The sequence below is a fragment of the Rhodnius prolixus genome, unplaced genomic scaffold (genome assembly GCF_049639745.1).
Source record: "Rhodnius prolixus isolate KJV_2025 unplaced genomic scaffold, Rpr scaffold_9, whole genome shotgun sequence".
NCBI lineage: Eukaryota > Metazoa > Arthropoda > Insecta > Hemiptera > Reduviidae > Rhodnius > Rhodnius prolixus.
In genome coordinates, this window is record NW_027411604.1 from 26,110,102 (window position 1) to 26,137,990 (window position 27,889).

Consider the following 27,889-nt stretch of genomic DNA (forward strand, 5'->3'; position numbering starts at 1 on the left):
CTCTAACATGCTTTTAGAAATCCCATTTTTATTATTAAATCTATTTGAAAACTAGTGGTCCAAGTTATTAAAAAAATTATCAAGTTCTATTTATTGATGACGTAAATTTTGTATGTGTGTGTAAGTATAATGCATATTTGTTATGTATTATACCTATTTTGTGTGCACTTGCAACTAAATATGTAATTAACTGTGAACAGAGGCTGTAGACAATTTTTTTTTTAAATATTTATATTTCAGTTTCTATAGTTACAAATAAATATTTTTATATACACTATCTTCAGTTGTAAATAATTTACAATATTGTGATAATCTTGCTCATTATTTGTACTTATTTATTTTTGTACAAAAAAAAAAATATTATCAAAGGTTTAAATAAATAATATTTATATTCGTATGTACATTTATTTAAATTTCTTGATTTCGTTTTTCTAATTGAAATGCATGGTTATCATATTCTCTCTTCATTTTGAAAGTTCCTCCATCTGGATAATGTAGTAAATAATTAATGTTAGAAAATATTGAAGTAATAATTATACATAACACACACCAAAAAAAAAAAACTTACTTTCGGGATAGAATTCCACTGTGTCATTATACCAACCCCAAGCTGATGATGGGTACGATGTTTCACCATGCTTACTTATATCAAGACCTATAAAGTGAAAATCAGTTACAATTTATCTGATTATTAAGAACGTTTAATTATATTGTTACATCATGCTATTACCGCAGGGTCTACAACCATAGCCGACTTTTGATTCGGTCAAAAATGAGGATGTAAGGAAGATTGTGGCTCTACACCGTGAACCGTAATATTGGACTCGTCCCATTAAATTTTGATGTCTTATTTTTTAGAGCAGTTTCTGTGGAAAGTAGCCAAATTATGGGAAGACGCTGCGTCAAAACAATTCTAATGCCTTAACTTCTGATGGAATATTTTGGCTACATATTTACTTCGGTTAAGGTACAACCTGAAGTAATTTGCCGAGTGGACTCATAGGCAGATGAGGTGAGGTTAGGAGGCGCATTCTCAACAACATCATCCTCGTACGGACTAGGATGTTTACTATTTGGCAGTACTTAGTGGTTCTAAATCTGTGTACTTCTGCCGGAATTTCTTGTGTTAACCGACTTCTACTAAGTGTCTAATCATAATAAGTCCAATCCTTTCCTTAAATGTTTGCCTAAGCACCTCATTCATCTTCTTTTTAATATTATTTATCATCTTCACCTTGTTATTATTTAAAGTATTTCTTTCTTTTAACCATAACTGCGACTGAAATAGGGAACCATTTGTAAAGAACCGATTAAGAATAAACTTCTGATCACTCTTATTGTTACTTGAAACTATAAAATTGCTAGTAAAAAGTCATTGTGGAACAATCTACAGTTTCCTTTACTACAATTCTAATTAACAATTTTCGGCACCATTAAAACTAAATTACTGAAGTTAAGTTCACTACTTCAATTACTCAAAAGAATGTCTGATAAAATCGCAAAATACTTTGAAAACTGAACCGAAATTGAATGTCACAAATTGGCCTAAAATTTGACCACAATTTGTAGTATTTGATTTTAATTTCTGAGTGAGATCGTATTTTATTTTTTAGTCTTGCTATTATTTTCCTCTATTAGGGAATATTTTTAGCGAGTGCCCTTTTATTTTATTTCTAAATCAGATTCTTCCTTGAAGATAAACTAATTAACTAACAAGTAATTATTTGCGTGGATCTGCTTTACACCCAAGTTATTCTCACTATATACACGCCCAGATCAATGTAGATAAACACTGACTCTAGAAACTCATTACAGAAACATTTTGAAATCGATGTTATAAATGGATTGATGAATTCAAATCTAGTCAGTATTGAAATTCAGTAAAAGTATTTTTTAAAAAAAGCTTTTGTAAGGCAACTCCGAATGCCCTTTGAAATACAGGAGCCTGATATTCAAATCCAAAGTTTGTGTTAAAAGATGGATTGTTTTATAAATTGTTGGTTGAGCGCAAAATTACAAACACAGATTAGGACATTTTGATGTAGGAAGGGAATTGCCAATCAAAGAAAGCTTTATTATTTCATCAAACTGCAGTTTCTACACACCTTTCAACTCTTCTTCTTCCGATATTCTCAACAGCCCAAGTAACTTTAAACTTCCAAAAAGAATTATACTGGTTACTGCTGACCAACATATGATTGCAAAGACACCAATTGCATTGTGCAATAGTAACTAAAAAAAGTAAATAAATGCCATGAAAAGTATTAAGAGAGAGGAATAGAAAAAGATTAAAATTAAAAATCATTAAAAAACTTGTAGTCTATCACATAAACTTACATTTAAAGCGTTAGGATCTGCATAAATAAGCCCTTCTTGTGAAAGTAATGCCCTTGCGAAGACACCCCATACTCCTGCTCCAAAATGCACAGCTACTGTATCCAAAGGATCATCAACTGGGTAAAGAAAAAATGAAAACACTCAAAATTTTTGTTATGGTTTGCATAATGAAATGATCTTTTGATGAGAATCTGGCAACCTTACTTCCAATTATAAATTGGCTTATTCCTAAAATACAATCTCTCTGATCGAGTTGCCCTATTTTTAAAAAGGTATAAGTACGCTGATAAATTCCTCAATGCTTTTGAAATTTCAAAATTATTATAGATTATCAAAATATTAGAAGAAATCTACATCATGTCCTATCTGTGACTATGAACAACTTATAGTATTATGGTGTTGCTCTGGTTTAATTTGTATTGATTTTGTTAGATTTGGAGGTCTTGATGATTCAAAGTGGTTTAGTTTTATTTCGAACCAAAAATGTCAATGGAATATTTAAGAAATTCATAATTTACAAAGGCCTGTCTGAGTTTGACTTTGAGATAATTTCATTTATCTCTAGCTACATAGATGAAAATTTAACAGCGAAATATAAAGACAATTTCTTGAAGATTTTTTTTTCTTGTAGATCATCAATGATCTTTTCTAGGGAGTCAAATGAGTGTTCAGTGGATGTATTAGTCTTAAAGTGTAGAGTGTAAATGTGTGAGATCGTGGTGCAATTTGCCTGCAAGCCAAACTCTATTAGATGTACATATTAACAGCTATTTTCCAGTAGAGAGTTTTAATAACTTTTTACAGCCCATCCCAACTTTTATAACCCAACTTTTCACAGTTACAAATCAATCTAACTCAAATCTATTTCATAAAACTGTGCTAAATAATCATTTAAATAAGTCCCAGAGGTCCTAGTAATTTTTTTTCTAGTAGGAATACCAATTGGACAATCTTTGTGACACTATTTGTGTATCTAATCTAGCTATTAAGTGTTTTTTTTTCCAAATAAAGAAAAAGTACCTTTTAAAAACAGTACCAAACGATGTAGAGCAAAGTATATAAGGCAGCCTATTGCTCCGCAAAGAAATGCAGCCCAAGTTGCATATGCTTCTGGTGCACCACATACACTAACCTAAATAAAAATAAAAAAGATTGTTATATCGAAAATAAATCTTTAAAATACAGCTTATTACCTCAGATGTCATATCTCAATTAAAAAAAAAAATCAATGCATAATTAAATAAGTAACTTTTGAATGACATTTAATTAATTACATAAAAATTCGACAATTTCCAAATACTTAATAGAAAACAGACGCAAATGAGTATATTATTAAATAATTATTGTGATAAATTCGATTTTTATGTTTTTTTTTGTTTTTTTTAAAGAACCCAATAAGTCAGAAACTTATTCCAAGTTTATAGTAAGTTTCATCCAAATCTCAAAGTCTTCATTGCCTTTTTAAGTTAGAGGGGATACCATTCTATAATACTGGATACCTGGTATTATCCTCAGAGCAAACATACTTATCAGAAATTTTAGAAGACTTTAAAGAGACTATCTATCCCTGGAGAACAATTCAGGACTATTTTAAAGAAGTTGCTGCCTCCGTTCAATGATTACTCTATTATATTAACTAAAGAATTTTAATGCATATTTTAAAGAAATTTTATGAACTAACCATGCCAGCGAGTGCAGCATTAAGAGTTGGCGAAAATGGCCACGGACTTGGTCCATACATTCCAACTCTTCCAAGAATTAAAGATACAGTAGCTCCTCCACTTCCACCAACTATTGTACTAAACATACTTCTTGCAACTGTTTCACTATCTCCTGGTTGAGTTATATGTCCAAGAGAACCTCCATTAAATGCTAAAAAGCCTGATATTAACAGCAAGGCTCCGACTCCAACTAGCTAAAATAGTATTTCTAGTTATTATTATGCATCTATAAAAAGTAGTTGTACTCAATAAGTTGCAGTACATACCGGCAAGGAATGTCCAGGAATTTCTTTAGGTTTACCATTTGAAAATCTTCCAATTCTCGGACCAAGAAGTGCAGCGGCTACAAATGAACATACTCCGGCCAAAGCATGGACAACTCCACAACCAGCAAAGTCTGAATAGCCCATGTTCCGAAGCCAACCATCTTGATGCCATGCCCAGTGGCTTACTATTGGATATACTATTCCTAAAATTCAGATTTTTTTTTAGTTAAAAAAATCCGTATGTAAGTTCATGTAAAAAAGGAGTGATTGTAGGTAAATTAGTGTTTTAAAATGTACCTGATATTAGTCCACTGTAAACAATATATGCTACAAAATTACACCTTTCGGCAACTGCTCCAGAAATAATAGTTGCAGCAGTAGCAGCAAAAATAAATTGAAAAAACCAGTAAGCTAATTTACTTTCTTCAAAACCATAACCTGCCCATCGAGAATATCCTAGGAACGAATTGCCATCTTCATAAGCTAAAGTGTATCCAGTTATATAATAGAATACTGCACAAATAACTGTAACAAAAATGAGCTATTATTAGAAATTGAATGAATAGTACCTAAAATAATAATAATATAAGTAAATACTTCAAGAAAATTGTAAACCTGGCGAGAAACACTCAGTCTGGGTTTGGACTTTCAACTTTCTGTTACTGCAATTCTTACAGTAATTCTAATTTACAGATTTTCTCAAAACTAAAATATAAATCTCTAAAATGAAGTTGATAAGAACTGCACTTATAGGTTTCAGGTAAAATCTATTCATAAATCTATCTTTAGTTATCTTCTCTTTTTTCGAACTCTCCTTCATTATCAAACCCAATAAAAGTAATGCACTCCAAAAATAATTTTGATAAGGAAATGTTTGTAATAAAGGATTACAAGTTAATGTCAGTGCAATTGGTAATAAAATGCAGAAAAAAGCTTTTCAACCGGTTTCAGTCTACTGATAACTTGAAACCCAATTTTTTACTGTAAATTCTAGCAATGCTTTTGATGTTTTCAGATATTTTATAGGAGCAGATTGGTAAATTGTTCAGCAGAAACACCACTTTAGTGGAAAGCTTTAGAGTACTGTTCATAAGAATTTACAAAAAAAAAATCAGGACAAAAATTTCAAATTACAGTGATGGGCTGGATATTTTACGTACGTAGTTAAAAAAAATCATTGGGGATTTTATAAAAAATATTTGGAAGAAAGGGAAAGTTAAAGAAAAATACTTCTGACTGACTGATATTAACTTTTATATCTTTGCTCAACTATTTTCTTGGCAATTTTAATGAAAGTTCTGTAGGTCGTTGACTTGTTAGAAACTTGAACATTCGGAATAGAAAATAGCGTGCAACCTACAAAAATAAATCTATATAGCGATATTTAGCAAATCTTAAATGGCCAGTACTAATAGTAGTAGCCAATTTCTCTACTACATCATGGAATATTTGCTTAATTTACTAGCCGGTATTAAGTTGAGTAAATTACCTCCCATTATTGTACAAATGATGTGTACGGAAAGGACAACGGAAATGATATGAATTCTGTAATTATGAGAATATAGCGTTTTGAAAAATGATAACAAAAAATTGCATTTATTTATTTTTATGTTGGCTATTCCCAGCTTTTTTTCCACCAGAAGTTGAATTTAACTACATATGCTTGACATTGTAAATATAATAGCCATTGTCAAATAATTAAAGTTTTATGTATGGTATTTATTTATGTTACCAAAATAATTCTCCAGTAGGCTTGGTAAAAATTAAGTAAATTATTATTGAGCCACAAACATGAATGTACAATACATCATTAATGATGTGATGAAAGATTGAAACAAATTACTTAGTGGGAAAAGAACAGATTACGATATTGTGAAAAAATACTCTATTTAAAAAATTTTTCAATAAAAAATAAATTTACTAAAAATTCTTGAAATTAGAAACTTTAAGGATAACATTAAATAAATAGTGCAGAGATAACTACGCCCTTAGCGTTCCACTTCATTGTTAAAAAGAGAATCACTAAAAAAAAATTGTTTTAATTGGTTGTGCCCAATATTCTGTACTCAGACAAAGGACTTACAATAGACAAATTTTTTAAATATGGGATGGATAAATTTGGCTGGATTCAAACTTGGGATCTACAGCGAGGAAACACCACCACTTAAATAATCTGTTACCGAACAGAATTAGTGAATAAGACGTTCTTAAGACAAACCACAATCTTATATAATTTTTTTTTTATCTTTATTAGTAGAGATCCTTAACGAGTGCACAGGGCTCAAGGATCACCCAAAGCTTCTTTTTTTACAGTGTTAGTTATTTGTTGAGAAGTGGAAAACAAAGACCAAATTATTTAAGTAGTGCCGAAATCTGTTCTTTAATAGAAAATGCAAGACGAAAATATAATAATTTCTTTTTCTTTCCTTTGTAAAGGAAGATTCATTAAGCAGAATCTTATCGAATAGAAAGGCGAGAGAAATGTTCTTATTGGTCCCTCTAACGACTATTGTTATATAGATGTCTCTGAATATACTACATCAGCAAATCAATCTATATCAATTCGAGTACTTTTTAATGGATATTTTGTTTATGATTTATAATGAGTAGATATTATTTGTAGAAGTTAAAAATTAATAACATTTTTTATACTTACGTAAATCTAAGAGGTTCTTCATAATAATATTTAATGAATTTTTCGTTCTAACTGCACCTGATTCTAAACATGCAAATCCAGCCTGCATAACTGAAATAAAAATGTGGATTAATTTCAAGATCAAAATCATTTCCATTTTTTTTTTAAGGGATTATTTAAAATGGGCGTCCAAATTTTTGATAACTAAAACAAATCTATTGAAAATGTGGTTAAGCTTGCAATGCTGGATAATATCTTTGATTAAATACGTTCTTTTATTTTATCATTAAGATTAATTACTAGCTGACTGAGTAAGGTTATATGGTGTAGTGCGAGCCAAAATTTTTACACCTATTAATCTGTCTCTGATTAGGGATGAAAGTACTAAACCGGCCATATAAGTGACATGCGTTGCTACAACGAATAAAATCAAAGTAAAAATCTATTTTACATTCATCTTTAAAACATTTACTGAGCTATAAGTGAAATGTAAAGAGAATGAATATTATTAGTATTCAACCAAATTCCAAATTCCACTAGTGAAGTTTCTGTCACGATATTGCTAAAGAAGCAATCTTAAATTTGTTTGCAGAAGATGTTCACAACAAATTGGCAAGCGCTATTGTTATTTAAAGCTCCTGAAATCAGCGCTATGAAGAGCGATGGCTTAGACGTTTTAAGGTAGGCACGTTATAGCTCTTAATCAATTTTGAACTGACCAAGGAAACAAACCAAATTTCAAAGAGTACAAAAAAAAATGTAGGCGAGGCTAACACCAATTTGTGCTATTTTACGTAAAAAATATTTGTTAATAAAACAGAGCAACTATAGAAACAAATAATTACGGTGTCACGAATATCGATTTCCTGTTTTTGATTGATTGACTTAATTATTTTGTTATCCGTTTTCCATGATATCTTCGAAAACACTCCAGCTTAGTTCTTTAAATTTAAAACACTAAGTACATACTTAAATAGAAAGCTCTTTGCTGTTTTATTAATAAATAGAAGCCAGAGATCAATAAAAATGATTAAACTTGAAAAAAAGGCATTTTTTTACTGCTCAATTATTTCATTATATTTAAAAAAAAAAAATTATCTAGTGGTAGTAATAAAAAAATTATATTGTTAAAAAGGACTATTCTGTATCAGATAGCCTTGCAAGGTAGTGCAATAAAGGTTAATTTTCAGAGAAGCCCATTTTCTTTATTTACATATGGGATGTTTTTTTTAGGAAGCGGAGACCTAATTACATTAACACTAGCAAATTACTTTTCGCAATTACTAATTTGCTTTTCTTTTTATTTTGGTTTGCATTTCAAATGTGCATTTCAAAATTTGAAATAAATTTGAATTTATCTATTACCATGCTTGCTGTTATCAGATTTCTGTTTATTTTCTTTTAAGGGCTAAAATTGGAAACATTTCGAATCGTCTCGGATGTTGAGTTTGTTTTTCCGCCTAATATGATCGAACAACTTTTCAACTTACAATTTACGCTGGCCGGAAAAGTTTCTTACTTTTCATTCTTCTTGAATGAATGATTTAAATTGAAAATAGATGAACTTGTTTGATTGTTGATGAAGCAGTGAAACGGTATTCTAAATTTGAACATCCAGAACATTTTTCCTGATATCATAGACACGGTTAAAAGTTCCTACACTTACCAAACCCCAAAGTCATTTGCCGTATCCTCCATCGCTTTAACCACTGACTACACACGTTTCGCGCAACCTTACTAAGTTCTGGACAGAAGAACAAGGTCGACTAGGAATTTTGCCTTTTTCGCTAGCATCCATTTTACACAGACTGTCTTGTCTGACTATGTATCTTAGTCTATATCTAACTGTAACTTAGTCTTGAATTTTTATTGAACTGGACTCCGCTCACAGCACACCGACACCTGAATCAAAAGAACATTTTCTGGTGTCCACAAATTGTTTTGAGAAATTCTGTGAGCATCAATGAAACCAGATTTAAATAAAAAAGTTCGCAACTCTAAAACATAGCCTAAAAAAGCTTTCTCTTCTGGATGCTATAGTAGAAATTAGCCCTCATTTTGTCGCAGTAAGCACCAGTAGCGCATTGCTTTAGTGCATCAAAAATTTTGGAAATGTGCCACCACTGACTGATTAAATGCATAAATAATTTTTTTTTTATTTTTGAAAACGCACATGCTTTGAATATCCTTTATATGAAAAATATATATCACAGTAATCATTGCCAGATGCATTTAATAATAATTACCATCAACTGAACAATGACGGTTATATCTTTAACTAAAGCTGTCCAGTGGGTTGGAGAAAGATTCATACACGTAGCTTCCTCCTTATGTCGCTAATTATTATCAAATTCATCTGGCTAATTGAAAGAAGAAAATCACATGTTTAATTAAAGAATCTTCGCTGGGTTGTTGTAGTTGTTTGAATCAGTATGTAATTGGAATAAATTGTAAAGCAAGGTTGGGCAAAAGACGCCCGCGGTCTACAAAGAGGTCTCAGAGAGTCCGCCATTTACATTACAACACAGGGTAAACAGAATTTTGAGTTACCAATGAAAAATTAATGGAAAAATAAGGAATTCTCGTCTAGATTGATCGGAAATATTAGGATTTCTGCTTCAGTATATTAATAATTAAGCTAGTTGTGGAACGTATACACAGGGTAGCCGAATTTCAAAATATGTCTGAAAATTGAATAGAAAAATAAGAAATTCTCTCCTAGTTTTAAACAAATGAAGAAAGAAATCTTTCCAGTCAAACTAGACGAGAATTCTTTATTTTTTTCATTGATTCTGCAATCGTAATTTGAAATTCAAGGTACCCTGTTTGCACAATCAACCTGTGGCTTAGTAGTTAATACAATAAAGCTGAAATCTTAATCTTTCCAGTCAAATTACAAAAGAATTCTTTATTTTTCGATTAATTCTGTAATCGTAACTTCAAATTCGGGCTACCCTGTGTGTACAATCCATTTTTATCTTAGTTATTAATACACTGAAGCAGAAATCTCATTCTTTTGTACAAAACTACAGGAGAAGTACTCATTTTTCCATTAATTTTGCAACGGTAATTCCTAATTTATGTTAGCCAGTGTGTACAATCCATTTTTCTCTCATTTATTTATAGACTGAAGCTGAAAGCAAATACTTTTATTCAAAAGAAGACAAGAATTACTTACTTTTCCAATGATTTTCTAACGGTAATTCAAAATTCAGGCGTGAAATGGATTGTACAAACATGTTCCGAATATGAAGTTCCTTCTTTCCTTCCCCTTCGGCGCTACAGTCCTAAAAGGACCAAGGCCTCCTCGATCAAGGCTCTCCACTGAGCTCTATCAAGAGCCTTCAGTCTCCACCTTCGCACACCCGTTTTCTTTAAATCCCCTTCAACATCATCAAGCCATCTCATTTCCGAATATGAAGTTAGGAGTGCAAAACAAAAGGAAAAATAAGGAATTCTCGTCTAGTTAGTCGGTAAGTTAGAGATTTCTGCTTGCAGTGAATTATTAAATAATCTGGAGGTGGATTGTACACACAGGGCCGCCTTAATTTTGAGTTACGATCGCAAAATAAAAGGAAAAATAAGGAATTCTGGTCTAGGTTGACTGAAAATATTAGGATTTCTGCTTCAGTGCATTATTAATCTCCTTAACAAAAACTTACAGTTTAAAAAGTTAAGTATAAGGGTTGATTAAGCGCCAAAAGGTACACAAATCAGCTAGTACCCAACATTTCATTCAAGCTTAGTTGATATAATTTAAGTAATTTTGCTGCATTAACTTTTCCTTCACATTTTTTAGAATTTATTAGATGTCACAGACCCTTATGCTGGCCAGTTCGTTCATAATATTATTTGGTTATAATTATGATAAAATGTATATTATATCTTCGTTTTTAAATAGGTACTTTATTTTAACTCTATTCCAAATTATTCTTCTGATTTATCTTTAATATGCCCTTTATTCTGAAGTTGTCACATCTTATACATGCATGTTAAAGTAGAAAAAGACAAAGTTAGAGTCGGCTACTGTTTAAATTTGAATCACGGAGGATTTAAAACAATATTTCAGACTTGAATTCGTCTTACCGAAATATTCGTGAGCACAAATAACACACAGTTAATAACAAGTAGATTATTCAACAACAATTATTAATTTCTCAATTGTAATTTAATTTTACTTATAGTAAAATACTGGAATAATTAGCTGTCCTAAAAGTATGCAATACTTATTTATTTTATATTACATAACATATATATAACATTGTGAGAAGAACAGCTACATTGAGAGTGTGATTGAAGAAAACTATATTATTTGCGATAGAGCCAGATAATTATTACCTATTATTATAAACGTTTGACTACTTCATAAAATAACAATTACTTTAATCGAAGAATGAACTTAAACCGACGATTTTTATTAAAAATAAAATAATCGAAATCATTGATGTATGTTGGTGTAAGCATTTTTTTAAAAAAGTTTTTAAATTTTGTAGCCTCGTAATTTTTTTTATTTTTTATACCGTTTTCTTTTTAACCTGTAATTAATAGTTTGATTATTATAGATTAATAGATATTAAAGTCAATCTACAGTGCTACTTGAACAAATATTTTGTAGATGAAAATGGCCAGCATAAGGGTCTGTGACATCTAATAAATTCTAAAAAATGTGAAGGAAAAGTTAATGCAGCAAAATTACTTAAATTATATCAACTAAGCTTGAATGAAATGTTGGGTACTTGCTGATTTGTGTACCTTTTGGCGCTTAATCAACCCTTATACTTAACTTTTTAAACTGTAAGTTTTTGTTAAGGAGATTTTTGTACCTTTTAGATAGATTTTCATTTTTGTCTATTTTGCTAAGTTACATATCTGCTTTACTGCTTTTTTTAAATTAGGAATAAGCAATTCTATCATTATAACCTGATAAGGTGTTAAGTAGGAACCGTAACTACCACTGGAGAGATCTTTTTAAAGAATGATTATAGTTGCGGTCCCCAAACCATCCTCAATAACAATTTTTTTGAGAAAGCCTTTTTATATAAAATAGGAAGGTATTTGTACGTAAAAAGCAAATTTAAACTGCGATTTCAGACCTTCCTTTTAAGAGGAGTAAGAAAAGTAAACGGGCGATTACAGTACTTCTCCCTAAAAGGCAAAGAGGCAAAGATTTTGAATCGAACGACAATTCATTAATGTAAATAGGTTCACCCATTGATAATTTTAACGATTTCAGTACTTCCTCTTAGTAGGTGTAAGAGCATGATGGCACTTCACAGCCATGTAGAGGAGCTTTAATCACTTCTTCGTGCTAAATTTTATCAAAATCGGACAAAGCGTTATAGAAATATTGGTAATAATAGTTTTAGAAACGGCCATACTTGGGTGGGGCAAACTCCCCTCCATATGAGGCGTAGCGACGAGACTTTTAAAGTGCAAATCTGTACAAAATTTCGATTCGAATGACACTTCATTCATGAAAATCAGTTCACTTGTCGATAATTTGAAACGATTGCTATACTTCCCCTTAACTAGTGTAAGAGCAGATCGCCGCTTTAATGTTACGTAGGGGAGCCCTAACTCTATCATCCTACCAAATTTTATCAAAATCGGGCTAAGATTTACAGAGTAATTAGTAATAATAATTTTGAAGGGGGCCTTACATAAAGGGGGCTAACTCCTCTCTAATTCGGTGTACAGCGTCGAGACCCCCAAAAGGCACATCTACATAAAATTCCGAATCGAATGTCACCTCATTCATGAAAATCGGTTCTCGCGTTTAGGCGCTACGTAGTTTACAAAAAAGGTAACAACAACAACAAGAAGAAGAAGAAGAAGAAGAAGAACAAGAACAACAACAATTTCTGAAAATGCCGTTTTTGCTCATTTTCGGCAACTTTTTTCTCGAAATCTATTAGGTCTGGGGGGTTTCAAAAAAATTACAGTTATAAAGGAGGGTTTGCCCTATATTTTAAAGAAAATTTGGGAATTTTATCTTTTATAGAAAAAGAGAAAAAAATTGTCAAAGTTGGGTGTTTTTTAACGTTACGCTTTTTCGTGCACTTTTTGACGATCAATCCTTATACAACTGTCCTAACGGACAGTTTTAATTAGGTTAAAGGTAGAACGTACACACAACATGGCTGGCGTCAGTATCTCGGGAATTGTCGGGGCGTACATCGCTTCTAGACACTTGCCTTCCCTCCAAGTGGAAGACCCTGAATGAGTGATTAAAGCGAATCAAGAAGTTGAATCAACAAAGCACAAGGTACATATGGTTTTAAACAGAATGACTACCAAAGAAGACGACGGCTAATCTTCAGAATAGCGACCGGGGACGTGGCCTATTTATTTAGATAGTATTATTTACTGTATAATTTGTAATCTTGTTTGCTGCGGCCGCAGGATTTGCTTCATAAAGGGGCCGGCTGAGGCTTTGTCGCCCAAGGGCCCAGAAAAAACCTGGAGCCGGCCCTTATATTATCACTCTATCTTAAATCAAGGCCAAAATTCTAATCGTAAAGATACGAGTCTTACCACAAATTCCCCAAATTTTTTTTTGTCTTAAAATACTCGCCGTCTTCTGTGCAAATGCACTTTTTATGAGCAAACATAGGTACTGCATTACTACACTTTAGTAGATAACAAAGATTCAGTTGCAAATAAGAAATCTTGGGAAAAAAATGAGTGAAATGACCTAATAAAAATCTACATAGAATTAACACCTTAAAACAAGAGTGAATCCAATTTTCATCGTACATAAATAACATTAAAAAGTTAATGCACTGGAAAAGATGAACTATGCAGACTATCAATTCATTCTGCAATTTTAAATATTTCTTTTTTAAGTTTTATTGCTGAAAAACAGACACAATATGTAATTAGCATGTTCACTTTTAAAATAACTTCTTATCTGTGACAAATGTTTAAATGAAAAACATCCAAACGCTGACTATTGTTTATAACATCATCGTATTTTACTTCCTTTAATAAATTTAGAAACTTTCTGGGTTTTTTTCATTCTATCCTTTTGTACATACCCTTGTTTTGTCACAAAATCTGAAATAACACTTTTCTGTTTTAATTGATTTATTTCTTCAACTTCTTTAATTTGCAGATTTATGTATTATACTCTTAAAATATGATGGTAAAATAATCTATACACATTTTTTAGTTTTAATAAATTAAATTGGCAAAGTATCGCCTTTGTTTTCTAAAACCTGCAACCCAAAGTAGAAGAGAGCATAAAAATCGATTCAAACAGGCACTTTTTGAAAACTAACGGACTTCAGTTAGAAGTAACCAATCATTGAATTCAATAATTTAATAAAAATGCTATTAAATTGGTTAAAATATATGTATATTCATAATTACTACTACCACGGTAGCCGAGTGGTTGGAGGCGTGGCCGCAAAGCTAATACATTTTGTGGTACCGAGTTCGATTCTCGGGTCTAAGCCTTGGATTTCATTTAATGTTTAATATGAGAACTTTGTAGTAAAATATGTTTTTGCTAATAGCCTACGTTCACGACACCTAATTTGGTGGTTGGACGTAAAGCTTGCCTGACTAAAATAAACATTACTTTATTATATATATTTATAATAACTATCTGTATATTTTCTTGTTAGAAGACTATTCTCTTCACATCAACTCAATCCATGCCAACTGATTAACTGAAACCATACAAATAGTGAAAAAAAAAAATAATTGCCCTTTAGTCTTCAACAATCTACTAAATTAACACCAATTCCTACTCTGTTGAATGGGAGTTGATTTTTGTTTTATCCCACACAAAACAGAAATAATTCTTCCTGTATTGTGTTACTCCATATAAAAAGAAATATGGCGATCTTTCAAATTTTTAAATATTTTTTAGCATTTGCAATACTTCAGTCTGAACAAGGAAATTTAGTTTTTAGAAAACTGTCTGGTGTTAAAGAGATTTCTCAAAAAACAAGTGGGTGCAGTAAGCTTGAACTTTCGGTTTAGCTTAGAAAATCTCCCAACAGAAAGCGCAAGTGTAACGAATTCATTTAATTATTGCTTTCTTTTCAATAGTTTTCTTTTAATACTATCCAAAAATTATATCAATTATTTTCTTGGTAAACTAAATCTTTTATTTTATCTAAGTTAAAATATATCAATTTTCAACTTAATTTACGTACTCTCATTTTAAAACTTAAAATGAAGAAGCCCAACAAAGCTGAAGAAGATTGACTTTTTCCAACACGAGGGATGTAAGCATAATATGCACTTCGTTACTTTTAGAACTTGAGTAGAAAAAAGCTTATCTGCTTCATGCATATTTTTTTTAAAAATTAAACCATAAATAGCAATAGAAAAACAAAAAACATTGAATTTAGAATACTTATTAGTTTCTTTTTGCTATTTCTTTTATCATTTTTTATATTCTTAACTTTGTTTCGCAATCTATGGGTTTACCTATTTAAACACTATCTAAGGTTGTTTTATCGCTCTATTAGTGGTGGAATTTCAAAACGATACATTGAAAAAATTAATTGCAATAATATTTCCGAAGAATGATTAAATAAATAGTTATAAAAAAAAAAAAAACAAATGTTCATCGAGTGTTCTAGATATCACTAATAGTTATTACATAATTAGACTTAACCACGTGTTTGCATTTACAATTGGACACATACGATAGGAATTACGTTCCTTTAGTCAAATAATTTTTTTGTATAATTATTGTTCACTGTTTTTTTGGTGACTGATTCATTAATAGGGTGAAAAAAATAATGCCAATTTCTGTTATGAAGTTTTTTTTATATTTTGTGGAGCTTTCGACCTAGGGACTAGGTCATCTTCAGGTCTGATTGTCTATATAATATTTTTACATGGTTATTGTTGAGTTGGTGTATCTTCTGTCTTGTCTGCTTATGAATAATAAAACAATTAATGACTGAAATTGGCATTATTTTTTTTTCATCCTATTTGTATATCTATTCATTTGTTTGTACAGTTTAAATTATTAAATAGCAAAGGACTCGTTATTCTGTATTCTACACCTTACACTGCCACATCTGATGTGGCTCTTTCTGCAATTATTTCAATCGTATCGTAGGCCAAGAAGTGGTCGTTTCCCCTTATGTGTACTGACACTACGATAGGTATGGTTGAATTTTCGATATTGAAATAAACGTTAGAACAGATTGACTTCTGACTTCCAGCCTAGACACAGTTTTTTAAAAATCAATATCATCTTAGATTAAAGTGAGCATTACTTCTTACGACTTTAAGTTAAATTGAAAATACTTTATGAACGATTATTTCGGCTTTTTATTTATTTAAGTTTTAATAACGATAAAGTAGTAAGTAGGTAAAACGATCATGATAAAATGCAAATTTGTTTATCTCGCGTATAACAAGGTAAATATTGTGTGAGGGATAATGATGGCAGTGGCCTAATTAATAATGACATAATTAAGGGTATACCTAACTTGTTAAACCAATACTAAGAACTTCATCAAAATAGGGACACAAGAAAAACAACGTTAGAACAGATTGAACAGATTTTCTCTTATTATAATTCTGAGAGACATAAACAGATAGTCAATAAACATGGAGTTTTTATCGCTTGATTGCTTCAATACTAGTAACAGTCACTTTTCTAAATAATATGTCATTTTCAAGGGATGAGTGAACTAAGCGATATTACTATAAAAATTAATTACAAAATGGGTAAAATTGTTAAAATTTGATTTCGCTAATTAAGAAAAAGTAAACTTGCCAATGTTAATAGACGATAAAAAAAGGAGGTCAGCACAACATCACAACTTTATGGTATGCCCACACAAAGTGTACTTTGTGGTCGACCTTACCTTCATGTGACCTCTAACTATGACATCTCAAGTTAATTTTATGTAGAAATATTTCAATTGGAATTAAAAAAAAAAACAACTTCCTTACTTCCGTGAAAGGATTCAAATTTAAACTTGAACTTTAAAATTTCAGAGAACAGATACAGACAGACCTGTTACTGACAATAATTTTATTTTTATGAGCAAACTAGCTCGGGTAGGCAATTTTTATTCTCAGAATTTAGATCCCGAATTTGAATTCTCAGAGTTTGATCTATTTTCCACAACTGGAAGAACCACTTACATAAATTTCCAAAAAAGTTTTTTACTATTCCTTAACACGTGTAACTACAGAACTTAATCTTGAACGATTATATGTTGATAGTCTTTTATAGCATCTTTAATAGTCTTACACTCTACATAGATAATATCTATTTTGTTTTTCGACATTTAAATTTCAATTTTTTCCATTAGAGACTATGAGAAGTACATAGACAACGTCTATTTCTAATGGCGTGTAGATAACAGGTACACTGATTGAAAATTAGATCCAAACAATAAAACAAAATATTGACTCCCACGAGAGTTGTCAACTAAAAAAGTTGTGTGAAGAACAAATCGTAGTTTTAAGATCTTTTGGCACAAATTCTACGGTTAGCTGTCCCTACTCTTTAAACCCTGCTGTGCGCAGAGGTTAACATGAATAGATTAAAGCGCATATTTAACAAAAGAAATATAGATTGGAAGAAGGATATTAGGTGATGGAAGGACCATGAAAAAGCGAAATGTACTTCATAAAACAGAAGTGGTGGATATGAAGGTGAAACCTTTAATATAATACGTAAAACATTAAGGCAATTTACTTATTGAAATTTTATCTATAAAAATTGCCCACATAAATAGAAGACTATTTCCATAACTTTGTTCATAAAAAGCCTTGCAAAAAAATGTTTAATGTTCACAGCAAGGAAGGTTTAAATATGAATCTTTTTTTTTCCACTGCAACAAGTTATGGACTCTCCAATAAATAGCAAATTACTAAGATCCAACATGGAGCTTACAGCGTGGCCATTGACGTCTCATTGACGTTTGGGATTATCGGCAATAGTTAAGGATAAAGGTATCATGAGGTGACTAAATGTTTGAATAAAAAGCACTTTTAAAAAATTGAGAATAGTTCTGTTAGAGACATAGTATGGAATTATGATAAAACTAAGTATTATCAAAGAATTGCAAAAAAATTGAAACTAAAATATAACTTACAACGTAGACACTTCACTGCCTAGCCGTGTAATACTTTGTTTTTTAATCCAAAAAAGCACTCATGTGTTCTACGTGCACAAAGCGCTTTCATATTTGTCAATGAAAATCTATTTTACGGCGTTTTTTTTTAAAGAAGTGGGGTTAAGCTTTCCTCTATAAAATTATGCAAAGCAAAATATGACCTCATTAGCTGTAACAAAAGTATAATATTTGAAGGAAATGGTCGACCGATGTGCCACTTTGCATTTTTAGAACGCTGCGAAATGTTAGTGAGGAGAATTCTATGTTGTTAAAGAACTTTACTGAAATTAGGCTACTTTAAAGGAAATTAAAAAGTTGATGAACTTGTAAGGGAAGGGTCAAAAAACATCATTATCAAAATACTGACAGGATTGTCAAGGAGTGGAAACTGTGGAATTAAAGCGAAGTTGATAGTTTTCGTAAAGCTATAAGTTTTATTGAAGAAGTTTTAATTCGGTCACTACAAGATACTTGTTGAAATCTGGGAAGGTAGCAGTTAAAAGGTTCTGGTGGTGTTGATGACAATTAGGGATTGTACTTTGGAAAGACCAGGAGTGAACATGGGTAAGAAGAGTGTGTTCTCATTAGGCACAGTGAAACCGCTTTCTAAAGGCCAAATATATAAATAATAAAATAGATAATAAAAAGAAGGTTCTCTGAAAGATATTGCCACAAGATCGGCAGACATAACAGCAAACTTTAAAGAGGTTATATGGACTTAAGCCCACTTTACGGCGCTAACATCAATAATTGTTTGTCTAACTAAAATATCAAAAAGGAAAGAAACTAAAACTTACATGATACAAATATCGCGTTGGTTAGTAAGAAAAAGTCGTCCATGTCTTTCTTTAAATCCTCCATGACTAGAGTGGAGTTTCGTTCAGGTACAGCCATAATGAAACTGAAAGCAGAACAAAATAAAAATAAATGGAATATTTTTTAAAAATAATTCTTAAAAAAGAATCTTTTTAAACAAAAAATTCAATTGTACACTACTTTTTATTATTATTATTATTGTTATTTAAAGAAGTATTTGAAAATTAGGTGCAATGAAAATGTTACTACGTTTTTTTGGACTTCCAACGATGGTCTGAGTTATTCTCTTTGATCTTACTCCATTCTAAGTAATTTCATCCAAGCTCAGTCTTCTAAATACATATTGCAATCTTTAAATTAAATGAAAAGTAGCCAATATATCAAAGATAGATGTTTATTCTAAATTTAATAATACTTTCTTTAGTGTTACCAACTTAATTTCAATGAATTACTAGCACAAATAGCACGAACAGTATTTAAATTCTTATCTCTTATTACTTGTGTTTAACAAAAACTGTTTTTATTAATATTTAAATACTCATAATAATTATATTAATTGACATTGTGCTACTTTTATATCGTTACTAATTTAAAAAAAAATATATAAGCTCGTATATTTGGCTTTCTCGCTGCATGCTAGGTAAGAAAAGTGTTGCGATCGTGCCTATTCGGGTTTCCGTATCCATCAATCGTTCTTTAAGTATAAAAAAAAAGTGATTATTGCAAATTGCTTTTTAAGTAAGTGGAGTGTGCCAAAAATAGCAGAAAGTTAAAATTTGATTTCTGATTTAGGTACCAGATCCAAAGGTTTGATACTAAAACAAGGTACCGGAAAAACCAAATAATTGGTTCTGGAAATATCCAAATAAGGGAACTTAATAAAGCATGGTTCGCTTTACGAATGGATTTGCCACCTGTTAAATATTATTGAGTTTTAAATGTGTTATTTGGATAAAAATTGGCTGATTGATAATGGAATTTCAATGAATACATTTACGTTAAAATTGAAATTTATTGTCTGAGCAGTTTATGTTAATTGATGTTAGATGTGCCATCTACACCAGAGGTTCTCGGATATCGATTTGGAGGAGAACTCTTCAAAATATTTATGGAGGGTATTGGAAGGAGTGAAAAGTGAGTTAGGCTCTAGTTTCTGACTTCCACATATCTTCACAGAACTTCTGGAGTAAGCCTGGAAAAGAGGTACCATCATCTGATGGTACTGGTCTCACAAGGCACCATAGATCCAGTCCAGGAAGAAGATTTGCTCATTGATTAGCGTTACAGGATTCCTATTTGGAGATTTTGGGGTTCAAATCCAGATTCCAGCTCTTGGATTTTTTTTAAATAGTTACTTACAGCTAATTGTCCAACGATGGACAGACCTGTCTGTAAAGAGAGAACAAATGTCCAGTTTAAAACTAAACCTTCAAACAAATACACTTTCTGTAAAACTCTAAACTGAAGAGTACGACGTATTAACAAAAAATGACAAATAGAAGTTACTTCATCTGTTTAATAATATTTTAAACAAAAACAAACCATAATTTTCACTTCAAAGAATTTACAATAGTATATTAGAATTACTTATCAGTGCTCATTTATATTTATTGCTAGCTGACCACATAAAAAAGACCAGAAAATACAGCTTTGTTATAGTAATTCTGTCATTAAAAAAAAATTATTTGCGCAAATCTAAGTACTTACAATACATATAAGTGTACTCAACTTATTTATCTTTTTTTAAAGCTAAGCTTTAAATTATAAATAAAATTTGAATTGATCCAATTGTGAATTAATTATTTTCCCTGTAATTAAATTTGTAATTTTCCCTACGCTCGGCTGCCCTAACTTTGATACTCATCAATAGGAAAAAAATATCATTTTGTTTAATCACGATTCCTGATATGATGTTCCCAATCAAAGTTTTATTTTTTTAGACCGTGTTTTTTGTTATGTATATAATAAATTGAAAATAGAGAATTAATTGAGCTAATTATTCTGAATTTTCTGAATAATTTCACTTAAATTACCATTATTGATTAACGATTAATAATCCTTACGAAAATATATCCTTGCATTGTAAATTTCTCACGGAACAACGCGCTTTGAGCAAAGGGAAGCATTTACTTCCGACATCTTCTTGAAGCTACCAAATTCAATAATTGTGTTTCTATCAATCAATATTGCACTTGTGTTGAAGTTATTTTCGTAGCGGAAGGGAGGAGGGAGTAAAGAATATTCCTGAAAAGAATTATGAAAATATAACACCCAGGGTCGGATTTTCCTATAGGCTAACTAGGCTTCAGCCTAGGGCCTCAAGATCAAGAGGGGCCTACATTCAAATTGTTAGCAAAATTAAAATTGCCCTATTCTAAAAACAGTGAAAACTAAAACACTGTTTTAGTTATGTATCAATGTAGTGATGTATTTTATTATCTCTCATGAAATTTACAAAGTTAAAAATGGGAGGTGAAAGGGTCCCTCATAAGTGGAATAGCCTAGGGCCTCTAGGGCCTAGGCCCTGATAACACCGATTAATTTTTAAATCCGACAGTATTTTTTTTTTTTTTATCTTTCCACCGAGAATGCACTACATACCACATCTTGAGCTTAATGGGCATCAATATCCTGCAAGAAGTCTTCTGCTTTCAAATATTTCTTTTCAAAAGAAAACAGTTGAGCTTAAAAGTAACCTCTACTACAGACTTATTGTTAAAAGTTATACTGTTATTTCTCTGCAAATACCAATTAAATGTAAGCAATTACATATGAGCCATTTAAGGCACAAATCGATTAACTCCACTTTTTGAAATATCTTAAATTTAAGTGACAAAGCACTTGGTTCAGTCATGACTTTTTTTATTTATAATAAATTTCCCAAATAATAAAGATTAACACCAATAAATGAAAACTTTTTTGTGAGCCGTTGAGTAATAAATAATTTATTTCAGAAGCCATTTTGAATTATTTCGTGCACTAATATACATAAATCGTTGCAATAATTCAATTCAAATTCAGTAGCAGCTGCTAAATGATAAAGGTAAATTAATTTGAATTTATATTATAAACAGGAATTTTAAAAAACAATGTTCATTATTTCATTTTATTTCTCCACTGTTTTGTTCTATGGAGTTAATCAAATTGTACAGTGAATGGCTCCTACATTTATTCATACTCTGGTAATTATTTAAATAAACTATGTCACAGACAATAAATCTCCATTCTCTTTCATCGACAGCTTGATATTCAGGAGGTTGTAATTGTATGGGCATCTTACAAACAAGGCGTTGGTGTATGGAAGCCAAGGATGGCTTCTTCAATCTCAAGTGATCATATGAGCAGTAAAAGAAAAATGGTTATTAGAGCTAAATGACCCAAGCTACTGATGCGCCAGAAAAACTAAATTAAATTATCTAATTCAATCTGTCTTTAAAACTGCAAGAACCAAGTAAACAGAGTTCCACCATTCAGCATTCTATCCTACCAACGCTCTAGTCGGCCACCTTTTTTTTAAATAGGGAATCTTCGCAATAATATAAATGGGGTAACTACTTAGAGTAAGGTTTGCTTTTCTACGAGAGATTCACCACTTGGCAAGAGTCAGTTTCACCAAATGAAACAAGCACTGTTGTGGAGGGGAAAAACCTTCAATTGATATTGAAACAAGCCCAAGATTTTGCGACAATAAGTGAATAGGTATTAACCCAAGTCACGTCCTGTAAATGTCTTTTTTATACAGTATTTTGTAAAAAATGATATATAATACATTTACTTTGGTAGGACAAAAGAAAAAAAATTATATACTTCTTTTAAATATTTCCTCCGTAGTAATAATATAATAAGAACATTAGTTGGATTAATTTAAAAATTAAATCAAATTTAAGCAATTTACAAAGAAAAATAGCATGCATACAATTCAACTTAATTAAATGGCATTCCTAGTTAATTAATATTCTTTATCACTTTAGTAATCTAACCCTTGTCTAGGAAAATTAATTGTGATCGACTCTGATGATGGCTCCTCAGGCTGCACTCTTACAATAAACTACTTCTTTCCCAAGATTATCAATAATATATGTAGGTTAAAGTAATGTTTTTCAAGCAAAATATTAATAAAGTAAAAAAGAATAACAAGGTCTTGAGAAATACTATCAAAATGGTTTTTTTTTTTTTGTTATTGTGATAATTGACATTTTTTAAAGTCTAACTGCAATTTCTAGTTATTTATTTTTTTGCATCAAAATGTTATTGTAAATGCAGATAAGCTGCTTATTTTCATAACTGAAACTCTATGCTATCAATGTAAAGGTGTATAACATTTTCTTTACAAAATCCATAAACCCTTCTAAATGAATTAGCTTAATTAATTAAATCAATTTTGTTTAATCTTCATCTCATTATGGGATTATCTCTCAGTTAATTTGTTATTTTCTGGATTATGGCAATGAAATATTCCTCTAATTGTGGGTTTTATTTAAAATTAATTAATTTTTAGAGACCCTTAACCCGTAAAAATTCTGCCATTACTTTTTCTTTTATTTTTTAACCAAATTACTTCGCTGAGGGTAATCAAACTTTACACTTCAACGAAGGGAGATAATTGTTTTGATCTCCCTCTAGGAAAAAAATCAAGTTCGATTACAAGATTCTTAGTCATCTCTTTTTATTATTATCAGTTTTATCGACATTTTAAAACAAAATTAATTAAAGCAATCACGCCACATTCTTGATTTGTGATAAAAAATTAGGAAATGAAATGGCCAGATGTTATTTTTATCCAATAATTTAGATTTTACCAAGGTGTAAGCAATGCTTTTATTAACAAAATGTTTAATATGCCACATTGAAGGAGAAATGGATCCAGAAAATTTTGGGATTTTTAAAGGGGTAGGTAAGACAATAATAAAAGAAAAAACATCATTGTTTTGATATTCTTATTGTTCTCTCATTATTTAAAGTGAAGAGGTCAGCAAGTGATTTTGGTTGAAGGCCTAGATGCTGTTCTTAGATTTTCTTTTTCGAGGATTTCATTAGCAAATGGCGTTCCTTCGATGAAAATTAAAATTTATACTCTTATCGTTCTCTCAATACTTATTAAACAAAATTTGGGAATTTTAGTTTTTATAGATAAAGAGAAAATTGTAAAATGGTTTTTCAAGTTTTGGCTCTTTTGGGCAATTTTCGATGACTAATCCTTACACAACTGTCCTTCCAGGATAGTTTTTATTTACTGGTTAAACCTTAACGTTAGCATACGCTCACTTAAACTCTAGTTCATCGGCGATCATCTTCAAATTGTTTAGGTAACTTTCTTATAACTACTAACTACATATCGCATTGTAAATAGAACGTCTAGTAAACGTACTTTCTTTTCTTTCACTATCTAATATTAAATAAAACCCAAGGCCTAGGCCGAGAATCGAACCCAGTACCAAGCTATGAAGGTCTCGCATCTAACCGCTCGGCTATAGTGTCGTTTTAGATATCCTGTATCTGTGTAATTGGTAAGAAATATCTTAGCAAAATAAGGTATCATCCCTTTCTAATTCAACCGAAATTCAACCTAAACTTTTTGTGTTTAGTTTAGTTTTCTTTCTTTAGCAAAATATTATCAGAGTTTGATATAGCAAAAGGTGTTATACTAGAAGATAATATGTGAAGTGGTTTCTTTCTGAAGTATCTTTTTAATTATTTCTCTTTTTAAGTACTTCTGGGATTGTTTTCAGTACAATCTAAATTTCTCCAATAATTAGAGAAATTTGTTTACTTTTCGAATAGGTTTATAATAAAAAGAAGAAAAAATTTTTACCTTAGTAAGGTTTCTAAGTTTTGTGTTTTGTTGTGACTCTACGTTTGGATATCGTGGCTTCCCTCTTTCTAGAGTTGGACAGTTGGACAAGAACTAGGATTTTCATGTATGTACGTTTTTTGTGAATGCTATTATTTATCCTTGTTGGGCAGGACTGTCTAGGTCCCTACAGCACTCCAACAATAACACTTTGCCACTATAACACTTTACTAAATGAAGAACTAGTGATATCAGAATAAATAATCCAGTATCAAATTCAAGCCACCTACGATTGACAAAAAATTTCGGAAGATATCGGTCAATAATCTTAAACGAAAACCTCCTGGGCTTTACCACAGTCATTATGCACCAAACAAAGGCCTTTTTCTTCACATACTAAAACAATCCGCCTTGAGATGATTGGTTGTTTCTTTCTCTACCTCGTAAAGTCAAGACTAGTACGAGCCGCAAAAAAAGTCTAACCGTTCACACTGTAAAAATTAGATCACTGAACATAATTTTCCTCCATCAATAGTGAGAATTGTGGAAACTCAAAGATCAATTTTTTTTTCTTATAAATTTTTGTTAACTGAAAAAGAAAAGATAGCACATCGCTGATACAAAGTTACACTAAAAATAATAAAAATTTTTTCAGCCAGCTTCGTTGGCTTTCACTCACCGGTTTGAAGTGAGGAAGAAGGATACTCGAGGGACTTAACTGAACTAACTGTCAAGTGCCCAGTGTCAGTTTTATGTTAATAATCGCTGATAAGTCAGACTGACGATTTAATATACGTACGTAATATTAATTACGAAGGTAGAAGATAATATTGTCAAGTATAGTGGATTATATAAACAACATAAGTCATTACTATATTATATTCTACTATAAACAAAAAATATATATTTCTTTGCAACAATATTTATTCACAAAAAAGTTAACTTCTTTCCTTGCGGTAAGTGAATGAAAAAATGGATAGATTAGAACAAAACAACTAACCTGTATTATGACGTTTGAACAGCCTTGTATGTTTAAATTATCATAGATAAATAAGTCACAGTTATCACTTATCAATTTCCATAAATATTTTAAAAAAAAAGTCCTTGCGAACTCAATTCAGTATAATTTATTGCTATAACATTAAAGAGGTGATTGCGAGCAACTTTTTTTTGAAACTCAGGGCAGTAATGGGGAAAATAAAACCAAATTAAGAACGAATAGTTCGATTTTGAAAGAACAGATTAAGATCTTTAAGGGGTGGCTAAGAGGAGACCGTGAGTGGTTCAGCACAGTTTGCCAACTGACCTGCTCCTGTTGTCTTTATTTCCGCAGCGGACATGCCTCCTCGCCCCCACTGTTGTTCATATTTCTTCCCCACATAACCACCGCCTATTATGCACACTTTTCGACCTTACTTTTAACAATATTAAAAAAAAAAACAAAAAGAAACAAACTGTAATAGTACTTGAATTACGATAATCTAAGAAAGTAATGCATCATCTATTCGGTAATATAATGTTAGTACGGTGGTAGAGTAGATCCACCAATGTTTTAATATAATTGAATTTGCAGAAATAAATTATAATTTCATTTAATAAATGGCCAGTGACGAAGTTAACATTGTTAATGAAGAATATGTCACGATAAATCATAATTATCTTTAATTAAATCAGTTTTATAATCTCCAACGATGGAATTTAATTAGGTCTTCGAGCACTATTCAAGGGTTTTACAATTGGAGGTACAATGACCGGTAATGTTGTAAATATTTTCTGATTTTTTTTATTTATAACAATACAATTAACTGTTACAGTTGCTACAAAGAGTACCTACGAGGGTCGTTTGAAAAGTCCGTGCAAAGTCAGAGAGATAGCACCACTGGCGCGTATCGAGGTTATGTTTAGTTAGTAGCATCTCTTGGAAGAACACACACCAAGTTTCAGCCAGATCGGTCTATTTCTTTGTGTTTGGCATTCGTTTGAATCGAGGAAGTCGAGTGATTTTCAAAAAATGGAAGAAAAAGAATTTCGTGTGTTGATTAAACACTACTTTATGAAAGGCAAAACGCCTCAGGAGACTAAAGAGAAGCTTGATAAACATTATGGTGACTCTGCACCTTCGATTAGAACAGTTTATAAGTGGTTTCAAAATTTTCGGAGTGGCCATATGGGCAGAAGTGACGCTGAACGTTCTGGACGCCCTGTTGAGGTTACTACTCCAGAAATCATTGATAAAATCCATGATATGGTGATGGATGACAGAAGAGTGAAGGTGCGTGCGATTGCTAGTGCTGTGGGCATCTCGAATGAACGGGTAAATAATATTTTGCATCAACATTTGGACATGACAAAGCTATCCGCAAGATGGATGCCGCGATTGCTCACGCTTGACCAAAAATGAAATCGTGTGAAGTGTTGCAAGGACGGTTTGCAGCTGTTCCAGAAGAATCCGCAGGACTTTAAGCGTCGTTTCGTCACTGTAGATGAAACATGGATACATCACTACACTCCTGAGACCAAAGAACAATTTAAACAATGGGTTACCAAGGGGGAATCTGCGCCAAAAAAGGCGAAGATCGTTCCTTCGGCCGGAAAGATTATGGCGACTGTCTTTTGGGATTCGCAAGGAATAATCCTCATCGACTATCTGGAAAATGGTAAAACTATTACAGGTGCATATTATTCATCGTTATTGGACCGTTTGAAAACCGAGCTGCAAGAAAAACGCCCACAAAAAAGTCCTTTTCCATCACGACAACGCACCAGCTCACACCTCAGTAGTTGGAAATAGGGTTCCAACTCGTTTCACATCCCCCCTATTCTCCAGACTTGGCTCCCTCGGACTACTATTTGTTGCCTAATATGAAGAAATGGCTGGCGGGAAAAAGATTTTATTCAAACGAGGAGGTGATTGCAGAAACGAATGGCTATTTTTCAGACTTGGACAAATCCTATTATTCGGAAGGGATCAACAAACTAGAGCAGCGTTGGACGAAGTGTATAAGCCTAAAAGGAGACTATGTTGAAAAATAAAAAAGGTTTACCCCAAAAAATTAAGTAGTTTTTATTTTTGCACGGACTTTTCAAACGACCCTCGTACTTTTATTATAAATTTAGTTTATACAGAGTTCAATTAAAATAAACGGGAGTTTTTTGGAATTTCCCAGAAGCGACAATATAACTTGAGACAGATAGTAAATTTGATGAAATTGAAACCT

General features: G+C 31.4%; 1 protein-coding gene across 3 annotated transcripts; it reads right to left on the reverse strand.

Moving 5' to 3' along the window:
- Positions 1–342: 342 nt before the first annotated feature.
- LOC141453939 (putative ammonium transporter 1) lies at positions 343–25,994 on the reverse strand. Of its 3 annotated transcripts, none has more exons than XM_074127568.1 (11): positions 25,672–25,994; positions 18,862–18,965; positions 6,981–7,070; positions 4,622–4,849; positions 4,325–4,527; positions 4,019–4,252; positions 3,358–3,469; positions 2,338–2,453; positions 2,106–2,232; positions 569–655; positions 343–485 (listed from the first exon to the last, which is right to left on the reverse strand). In XM_074127568.1, the coding sequence occupies exons 2-11, from the start codon at positions 18,956–18,958 to the stop codon at positions 409–411; spliced, it is 1,371 nt and encodes a 456-aa protein (XP_073983669.1). In that variant the 5' UTR covers positions 18,959–18,965; positions 25,672–25,994; the 3' UTR covers positions 343–408. The 3 variants fall into 3 exon arrangements, with proteins under 3 accessions (XP_073983669.1, XP_073983670.1, XP_073983671.1); XM_074127569.1 differs by lacking the exon at positions 25,672–25,994 and adding an exon at positions 25,351–25,369; XM_074127570.1 differs by lacking the exon at positions 25,672–25,994 and adding an exon at positions 24,693–25,206.
- Positions 25,995–27,889: the final 1,895 nt, after the last annotated feature.